At 51.1% G+C, this 9,639-nt stretch overlaps 2 protein-coding genes across 5 annotated transcripts in view; one reads left to right on the top strand and one right to left on the bottom strand.

The window, feature by feature from the left end:
* The first annotated feature begins 3,076 nt into the window (after positions 1–3,076).
* LOC101640426 (BLCAP apoptosis inducing factor) overlaps positions 3,077–9,639 on the top strand; it is a 10,782-nt gene continuing 4,219 nt past the window's right edge. Inside the window, exons 1-2 of one of the 2 annotated variants that reach the window (XM_045295263.1) lie at positions 3,122–3,171; positions 3,983–4,116. The gene's annotated coding sequence lies outside the window, so the exon portion shown is untranslated. Of the gene's footprint in view, positions 3,172–3,982; positions 4,117–9,639 lie in introns of both variants that reach the window. The other variant, XM_045295262.1, reaches the window with a different exon arrangement.
* NNAT (neuronatin) overlaps positions 7,639–9,639 on the bottom strand; it is a 2,475-nt gene continuing 474 nt past the window's right edge. The window contains exons 2-3 of one of the 3 annotated variants that reach the window (XM_030887032.2): positions 8,916–8,991; positions 7,639–8,673 (exon numbers count right to left, since the gene is read on the bottom strand). In XM_030887032.2, coding sequence (XP_030742892.1) covers positions 8,444–8,673; positions 8,916–8,991 — 306 coding nt within the window. In that variant the 3' untranslated portion in view covers positions 7,639–8,443. Of the gene's footprint in view, positions 8,674–8,910; positions 8,992–9,639 lie in introns of all 3 variants that reach the window. The other 2 variants (XM_004697977.2, XM_004697978.2) reach the window with 2 other exon arrangements.

The raw sequence follows: 9,639 nt of genomic DNA on the forward strand, positions 1-9,639 counted from the left end.
CACAGGATTTTAAAATAGATAGATAGATAGATAGATAGATAGATAGATAGATAGATAGATAGATAGGCATTTGTTTCTCTCGGGTGAATACACGCCCAGGAGTGAAAATTCTTGATCACTTCATAGGCATGTATTTAGATTTAGTAGAAAGTGCCAGTTTTCCGAAGTGGTTGTACCAAGTCACTCTCCCTTCAGCAAAGTACATGGGCTTCGGTAGCTCTCCATCCTTGTCAACATTCTACATCCTCCATCTTCCCACCCCCCCCACCCCCGACCTCCATTCAAGAGTTTTCACTACACATGTTGGATATTCTGTATGGCTGAAGTGGGTGTGTCTAAACTGATGTCTAGCCCCAAAGCAGTAAGATGGCTTGTCGGAGTCTCAGTTCGGGGAGGAATGAGTAGCTTCTTCATAAGGATGTAACCTCAGGATCTAGGATGGTCATATCTTGTGACCATGAGCATAAGGCCAATATAAGCACAGCAGAGCCAAAAAGATGGGAAAATGTAGGTCCTTGATGGCACTGTCAAGTCCCTCAACTGACTTATCATAGAGTCACACTCTCTCCCTCAGGTTACTTAAGGATTTTTTTTTAAACCTACCACTGCCTTGATAATCCACACACCTGATGGCCCCTGGTCTGGCTTGGCCTCCCAAAGCGGTCAGACTTGCTGAGCGTTCCCACCCTCTTGAGACCTCAGGCTCACCAGTCCTAGTAGCTTCCTGGCTCTTGCTTCTCAATCTCGTTTCCTGGCTCCTCCTCCTCCCCCACCACCCCCTTTTCTATCCACCCTCCCTCCCTAAAGATCTTATTCACAGTCATAACAATCTATCAAATATGTGCACTGGTGATGCAGAAATACATATCTCTGGCCCAGACCCTTCTAGCCAATGCCTATTCACCCTCTACCCCTAGGTGCTGTACAGTATTCCAACACAACTTCTCAAAGCTGAACGCTTGCTCTTCCTTCTCAGAATAATAGTTCCTCAGGCTTTACCGTGTTAGTCAAGGGCCCTGTCACCCTGCTCACTGTGGTTGCTGTTGTTGTCAGGTGCCATAGAGACGATTTTCAACTCGTAGCAACCCCCTGGGTCATCACATTATTACCTCGTACACTCTCCAAGAGCAAGCTTTTAATTGGCTCCTCCCACGACCACTCCCAGCTGCCTTCTAGGGACTGCAGCCAGGGGAAACCTTACTCAGTACACCTTGATCTTGTCCTATCAGGTTTTATCTTGTTCCCCAAACCCAGAGAACACCCACTGAATCTCTTGAGCATGCCAAAAAAAACAATCATTTTGACATGGTATAAATCAATGAGCTCAAAGTTCTTGGGGGGAAAGGTCAATGAGAATGTCCCCTTCAGCGTGTGTAGATCTGAGATGGAGGGCATGCTGAAAAATACTAACTTCACCTTGGGCTGTTTTTGCTTAGTACCAGTTGCTGTTATATTGTAGAAATGTGATATCTGGAAACCTGGTGGCACAGCATGTGATAGGGTGGAGTGCTGATCCAAAGATCAGCAGTTCCAAACCACCAGCAGCTCTGCAGGAGGAAGATGAGGGCCCTGCTCAGGTCAATCACTATAGTTTTAGAAACCCAGAGACAGTTCTCTACAGGGTCCTCATGAGTTGGAATCGGCTTAATGCATTGGGCCTTGGGTCCTATAGTGATTTGATGACTGTTTTTCCTTTCCTTTAAAAAAAAAAATCATTTTATTGGGGGCTCGTACAACTCTCATCACAATCCATCAGACGTCCACTGTGTCAAGCACATTTGTACATTTGTTGCCATCATCATTCTCAAAACATTTGCTTTCTACTTGAGCCCTTGATATCAGCTCATTTTCTCCCTCCCTCCCCGCTCCCTCATGAACCCTTGATAATTTATTATTATTTTGTCATATCTTACACTGTTTTTCCTTTTCAACACCACATAGGAAGAGGGCCTATGTCACTTTCTCTTCTATTATCTGCCTTGTGCTCAAGGAATGTGTTTAATTAATATATTAATACATGAACTCGTTTATTTCCCCTAAGTTCTGAGACATTTTCCTAGAACCCGAGTATGTGCAGAGGAAACCTAAAACGAAACCAAATGGCAACAGTGGGTTCCAAGTAGAACTGCCCCTTGGGGGCCAGTTCTGTAATCTTCAGGAAAGCCCAGTTACCACATCTTTCCCCAAGGCCAAGGGCCGCAGCTTCCAACTACGAACTTTCTAGACTGGCCGTTGAGCTCCAAACCATAGCTCCGCCAAACTCAATGCCATTGACTTGATTCTGATTCAGTGCGACATTGTAACTCCCCCGGTGGGTTTCTGACACTGTAACTCCCCCGGTGGTTTCAAGCTGCGGCCTGGCGGTTAGCAAACCAACTCCTAAGCTCTATGCCCCCAGGTAATCCCCCGATTTGTAGCGAGCCTGCAGGACAGACTTCGACTGTCCTGTCTTTCTCCCACAGACCGGGGCCAGGGTTCCAACCGCCAACTTTCCGGTTGCGGCCAAGCGCGCTGAAACTACGGGTCCACGGGTCGGTCGGTGGGTCTGTTTTTAGCGCAGGGAGTAAGTAGGTGGTGAGCAAACCTAGCGGGGGTCAGACCTGGACTCGCGGGTCTCCAGTTCTGCGCCAGAAAGTTTTCTGCCCATGAGCTTTGGCCGCCTGGCGAACGGGCCCGGGCGGAGGTCCTAATATTAAACATCACAAGGTTTTCCCAGAGTACGTGGACCGTGCACGCGAGCCAGAGGGCACGGAGCCACCGAGGCCTAGCCCCGCCGCCCCGTCTCGGAAGGCGTGAAGCTCACAAGCTGCTGCATATGCATGAAAGGACCAGGGCCCAGGGCCCAAAGCTGTGTACGAGGCGCCTGATTAAAAATTCTCCGGGTTTGAAGAGCTCAACCCGTCATAATGTCTCAAAAAATATGTGGTTAGGCCTGAAAGTGTTGTCTGACGGCAAGTATTGTGATGCTACCTGACGAGAGTACCCCACTTTGAGCCGTACAAGCAGGCATCTGCTCTAGACAGCCTAGCCCCAGAAGGGGTCCTCGGCGGGCTCGACTGGAAGACCAAGGGGGCGTCTCCCGGCTTCCTGCGGCGTCGGCGGCGAGCTGAGCTGAGGGGAGCTGCGGCGGAGACGGCGACAGCGGCAGTGGCGCCATGGCAGGGCTCACAGGTACGGTGGCGTCGGCCTGCGGGGGTGGGATAAGAGGCCTTTAAACTAGCCGGGCCGCCATGTTGTCCCTTTGGGGTCACCTTAGGCGTCACCTGGTTCTTTACCGGGGGGTTTTCTTCGGGTACTTTGGGGGCCATCCCTGCCCGGGGACAGGGGATTAGCCAGCTTGTCCCAGCCTAGGCCTTGGGGCCCCTTCCTGACCCGAGGGCGGGTAACCAGACTCCTGGGTTTCCCTCTGGCTTCCAAGGTCAGCGCTCGCCTGTCTTGCTCCGGGATCGGGCAGGTGGAGCCCGGGAGGCCGGGCCGGGGGTCGAGACGACCCCCTCTTCGGCCCGAGGGCCCAAGGCAGGAATCCCGGGGTACGAGAAGCCTATCCTGTGTCTCCACCACTTAGTTGCCTTTTAAGAAATATCACAAGGGGCGTGGGGAGCGAGGGGAGAACTACCTGCGGGCCCGGGCCCCCGCTTTGGGGTTTAGGGTGATAGACGACCGACCAGCCGCGGGCGCATCTTAACACTCTCTAACTTTACATCGAGTCTGGGCACCTGTCCCCTTTCCTCTTATAAATAAGGGGAGTGGCTCTCAAGGGCAGCTGACGGCACAGAATGCCTCACCAATGGCCAGAAAAGGAAGAAGGCGGGGTGAGGGGTGGGGTGGAGGGTGTTGCCTTTTCTGCCCTCTTTCCAAACTTTCCGTTTCCTCCCAGGCCTCTGTGCCCCAACTGCCAGATGTTGGGAGACTGGGGTCTGCCCTGGGGGGAAAAATGTGGCCTTTTTGTTTATAGGTTCGGATCGCATTTTATCCCTTTCAGGGAACCTGTGTGCTGGGAACAGCCTCTGTGTGCCCCGCCCGACATGGCTCAGCCATCCCGACAGCCTTCTGGACGGCAGCACCAAAGCCCGGTCCCCCCCCAAAAAAGTTCCATCTTAAGTGCTTCTGCCAAGGGTTAGCTCTTGTTTGTTTTTGCTTGTTTAAATAAGAAACTGATTAATATACGCATATGTTGAAAGGTTGGAGGGAGGGGGAGGAGGTTGATTGACTTCCAGCGACCCAGTTGGTTCCCTATCTGAGATTGGACCTGCTAGGGTTGCTGTCACAAAGGACTTAGCCTCTTGTCTATAATCTGGTTAAAAGAGGAAACTGGAAATCTGGGTTTGGCTGTCTGCTTGTTGTTCTCCTGTCCTTGAAATATACACATTCCATTTCAAGCCTGTCACTGCGATATACCCAGGACCATGCGCTGGCTGCCTGCCTTTCTGACTTCCTGCTCAGGATCTGAATCCTGCTGGGTATGAGTCCCATGGGAGTGGGGGTGGGGATGACTGAGAGCACTTGGGACCATTCTCACAGAAGAAAGTGACAGCTTGCCTCTGGGGCATATAGAGGACAGTAGGGGAGACCAAGGAAGGGGACTTGCCAGACTAGTGTCTTGGACTTGTATGTACACATGCACACAAGTTTAAAATTTGTTGGGGGAAAACAAAAATTAAAAAAAAAACAAAAAAAAACTCAACTGCCATGGTGTCAATTCTGACTCATAGTGACCCTATGGAGCTGAGTTGAACTGCCTCCGTGGGTTTCAGAGACCAACTCCTTACGGGAGCAATTAAACCTCATCTAGCTATTGAGAAGCAGGTTGTGGTTTCCTACGGCAGACCTTGTGGACCCACTACGCGGGAAGACACTTAACTTCCAGTTCTGAATCTCCTGTAGGCGTCCCAACTCCAGAGTAGATACATTACACTTGAAAATAGATAACTCACAGATGGCTCGCGGCAAACCCCATACCCTTTTCCAACCTGAATGTCTTAAGATGCAGCTCTCTGTACAGTTGAAGTTCAAGAAACTTTCTGTCCTGCCCTGCCCCCAGAACAGACATCCCTTTCTTAAGTGATAATCCACACAAACTGCAGGTGGAGGTGACTGTCATGCCTATGAAAGTCATGGTACCTAAATCCTCTGGACATAACTTCAACTGGTAAAGCTAAGATAGGGCTTTTTTCAATTGCTGGGGCTCCCACAAAACCATTTCAGTCGCTTCCCAACCTCTTTGGCTCTGCCCTTGATCTTATGGGGCCAAAGTTTTGCAGGGTAGAGGCGGGAGGCAGTTTAGGGACAGAGTTGTCAGTGGACATTCAGTGCTGTGGCCCAATGGCTTTACAATAAAACACTAGTCATTTAAAATGCCTCTCATCATTCTCTATCAGAATACAACATAAGCTTTGATGTCATAGCCTACAGAAAAAAATATTCCAGACAAGGTGTGTTTGCAACAGACTTTTAGGCATTGCACAGGGATGAAAAGTGAACACATGCCTTCCTGGTGGGCTGTGTTGGCTGCCATAACTTGGGGTTGGGGCTGGAAAGGAGAAACTGGCAGTAGACATTGTCATATTCAAGTCCACTGGGCAGGCCCCCTGGACAGCCCTTGCCTGGAAATCTATCATCTCCTGGCCAGAACATTGCTGATGGAAGGGTGGAGGAAGCCCCATAGCTGGGCTTTGCCAAGGTCATCTGCTAAGATCACCTCTTGGGAGAGGGATGTGGGAAGTGGAGCAGGCAGACCCTTTCTGTGCTGTTCTTGTCTGCCGCCCTGAACCCAGTCACCTGCTAACTTGGACTGAGGTTAGAACCGCTGGGGTAGTTGGCCAGCAGGCACACCTCTTGAACGCTGTGAGGGATGGGACAACCTTCATGGAGCACACAGGTTGAAACCGGTTTGGGTCAATGGGTTCAATTGCTTAAGCCTCAGGAACTCAGGTTAAGGCTGCCAAGATCTGGACTTCAGACAGGAGGAGGAGGTATGCCACTGCCTGTGGATGAGTCATCTTGGACGAAAGAAGACAGCCTCGCCATTAGCGGCTGGAGTCATCCAACTAAAGAGAAATGGAGTCTCCGATTGTACATCACTAGCCCAGCCCTGAAGGGATCCTGATTGTCACATTGGAGTGGCAGAATGTTTCTAATATGTTGGAGTTTATAGGGATTTTAACCAAACCAAATCCACTGCTACTCAGTTGATTCTGACTCATAGCAACCCACAGGACAAAGTGAAACTGCCCTTTTTGGGTTTCTGAGGCTATAAATCTTTAGGGGACCATAACGTTTCATCTTTCTCCTGTGGATCAGTTCTTGGGTTCAAAATGCTGACCTTTGCAGTTAGCTGCCAAATGCAGAATCCATTCTACCACCAGGGTGATCTTTGATAGAGAGGAACTAAAGCTGGGAAGTGACCTGACCAGATCCCCTGGTTTCATTGAAGGCAGAACCAAGATCAGAATTAAGCCAAGGCCCCTCCATAATTTTCTGACATACCTCTAGTACAGTGGTTCTCAACCTTCGTAATGCCACGACCCTTTAATACAGTTCATGTGGTGGTGACCCCCCCCAACCATAAAATTGTTGCTACTTCATAACTGTAATTTTGCTACTGTTATGAATCGGGCGACCCCTGTAAAAGGGTCATTTGACGCCCCCCAAAAGGGTGGCGGCCCACAGGTTGAGCACCATTGCTTTCTAAGGTGCTGGTTGGGTTGAGAAGTCACGGGGTTTGCTTAAGGGAGAGAAGCATGATCCAGGCTCAAGGGAACAAAATAGTTTGTGTTCCACAAGTGTTTGTGACAGCTGCGACTTGGGGATTTGATGAAATGGCAAGAAGAAAGATTTATGGCTTTTCCTTGGTCTTGGCCCCAGAACAGGTGTGTAGTGACAGGGACACATAAGACCAGAGATGAGGTTGAACAGGCAGCCGGGCCATTGGGTGAGGCAGTCAGCTGACCCCTTGTAAAAGGAACCCTAAATCACTGAGGAGCTGGAGAGAGGTGGAGAGCTGAGCAGCCTGCCCTCCCATGAACATAGCAGGCAAGAGCACTAGGCTAGGGTTCTGGTAAGTGCCCCCAAGAATAAGAGGGCAAGTGTGGGGAAAGAAATCTAGTAATGGGGAAGGAGCACAGGAGAGGGATTCTTGGGGGTAGCTGGTTGGGGCAGATCCTGAGCAGTAACAAAGCTAGGCAGGATGCCCTTGTAGTGATTCAGGTACAGTTTATGGGGCTTATAGTAAGGTCTTGGGGGCGGGAGGGTGCCACACCCTATATCATGCCCTTTATACCTTAGCCACACTAGTGCCCACCTGTTCAATGCTCATTTCCTCAGGGCTGGGGTGAGGCTTTATGCTTTGAAGTATAGATCACCCCCATGTCTGTAATATCCCACTTCTGCCACCTTTCATCTTTCCTGAGGTGACTGCTAAACAAGGCTGCTTATCCCAGAATCGGAAGGATGCACCCACCGTGGAGGAGGAGGAAATGGTCCTTTATCTCAGGACAGTGTTGAGGCAGCACTGGGTGTGTGAGAGCCCCAGTTTTTGTTGTTGCCTTCCCCTCCTTTGCTCCTCTGAGCAGTGTGACAGTGGGTCCATCAGCCCACTCACGTAAGTGTGAGACGCAAAAGAAGTCACCATAGACAAGTTTTTGCTGCGCCTCCACCACCCCACAGGGCCTTGGGACACTGCGAGATGGGGGAGGTTCTGGCTTTTATTTTTTGTAGAGGTGGTCCCTGTCCTCCAGGAGCTTACAATCTAGCCGGGGAGACACAACTAATGCGCGTTTAAACAATCTACATTTAGCGATTACCACACTACTGACCACAGCTGCGTGAGACCAGGGAAAAGCAAGATCAGTGAGGGGCTATGGGCTCGGAGAAGTTTTTTTGTTTTTTAGTAAAGCTGGGATTAGTTTGTTGAGTAGGTCCAAATCAGGTGATACATTTCTTTGGGGGGCGGGGAGGCTTAGGAGGGGGTGAAGTAGGGCGCAGAGGGAATAGGGAATAGAGGGAGCAAAGGCAATAAGGCTTAATGCGCATGCCGTAGGCAAAGACCAGCCAGAGGACCCCTTTCTCAACCTAGCTCAATCCACCCTTCACAGTACCCTCCAGTCCCGCCACGCGGGCACGCAGGGCACGCAGAGGGAGCCTTCTCAGCATGGCGATTCAGGTCTTCGCTGGTGATGTCGGAATGTTCATTCTGCTGGCTGGTGTGTGTTTGGATCTCCGTGGTGGGGCCTCCTGGCATGGCCGTGGCCGCGGGGCTTGGTGGTTCTGTCCCGACTTGATCCAGATCAGAATGCTGTGCCTAGGCCCAGATCTCTAGGGTCTGCTCCCCCACCCCCATCCTCCCGCTGCCCCACCCCTTAGTGGGAAGGGTACAAGGGGCTTCGGAAAGGGTCTGGTATCTTCATCATTGCCGGTGCTGCTTCTCCGGGGGCCTAAAGGCCCCTCACTGGCCTTGGCATGTGCTCCTCTGGCGAGAGAGCACAGGGGACCCCCCATTCCTGCGCGGCATTGGTTCCCATGCTGGCATAGATGCACAGGAGCACCTGGTGACACGGCCGCCCAGGGCTGGGGGCTGGGGCCTCAGTTCGGGGCCCGCTGCCGGCGCTCCCCCATCACCTGCCGCCCGGTTCTGGTCACCGTGTACGCGAGCTTCTGCAGGGAGTACCTGAACACCTGCGTGAGAGATCCAGGACCCGCCCTTAGTGGAGAGCACCAGTGGCATTTTCTGGCGCTGCCATGCCCGCCCCCCGCTCCGCCCCGCCCCGCCCCGTGCCCCACCCGCCTGTCCGAAGTAGGCCGGAGAGGCGGGCACGGGCGCAGCTCGCCCACGAGTCAGGGCAGTTGGAGGTTTTCCAACTGTGCTGAGGGCTGCGTGGCTGCAAGCCGATTGGACCCACAACTTAGGTATACCTCACTTCTCGCAATGGGCTGTGTCCCTGGAGGATTTCGAAAAGCGAATCCTACCCAGTAAATGCAGCATTCCAGGAACACCTTGAAGGAAATAGCGATTCCTGTGGCAAAGGGTTCCTTTAGCAGGGCATTCTCCCTGCAAAGGGTTCTTGTAGGGTGCATAATTTACCTTTTCTCTGATTTCCTTCGTTCTGACACACAGCACGTTGCGTCTTATTTTGTTGTAAAGTGCTTTTTCTTTTTTTGGAAGCACTCCATTTTTCCCCCCTTTTCCTCAATCTTGTGGTTTGTGTGGTTTTTTTTTAAGCGCCTTTGTCCGATTTGGATTTTTTCTGTTAGCTCCCTTTTTTGTCTAATTTTTTGTGTGCAGTCCTTTTGTAATTCAATGTATTTTGCCCTATTTTCCTGCAATGCGCGTCTTTGTCTCACTTTTTCCTACGAGGCACTTTTTCTAATTCGTCCCTCTTCCAAAAGTGCTTAAAAATTTCTGATAAGTGCCTTTTTCTAACTTTTTCTTTTTACTCTAGTCAAGAGCTCTAGTTTTCGAAAAATTCCCTGCAATGCGTAATTTTTTACAGGAGAAAATGTTCGCTAATTGAGTTGCAAAGTCCTTTCGCAAACGGAGCGTCCCGCCTCCCTCCTGGGGTCGAGTCTGTCTGGGTGTAGCGGGTTTTCTTACCGCGTTGGTCGCTAAGAGCCTCGGCGATCATCCGCGGCGGGCGCCCGCCG

This window comes from Echinops telfairi, unplaced genomic scaffold (assembly GCF_000313985.2).
Source record: "Echinops telfairi isolate 266 unplaced genomic scaffold, ASM31398v2 ScPeMD7_5592;HRSCAF=6446, whole genome shotgun sequence".
Classification (NCBI taxonomy): domain Eukaryota; kingdom Metazoa; phylum Chordata; class Mammalia; order Afrosoricida; family Tenrecidae; genus Echinops; species Echinops telfairi.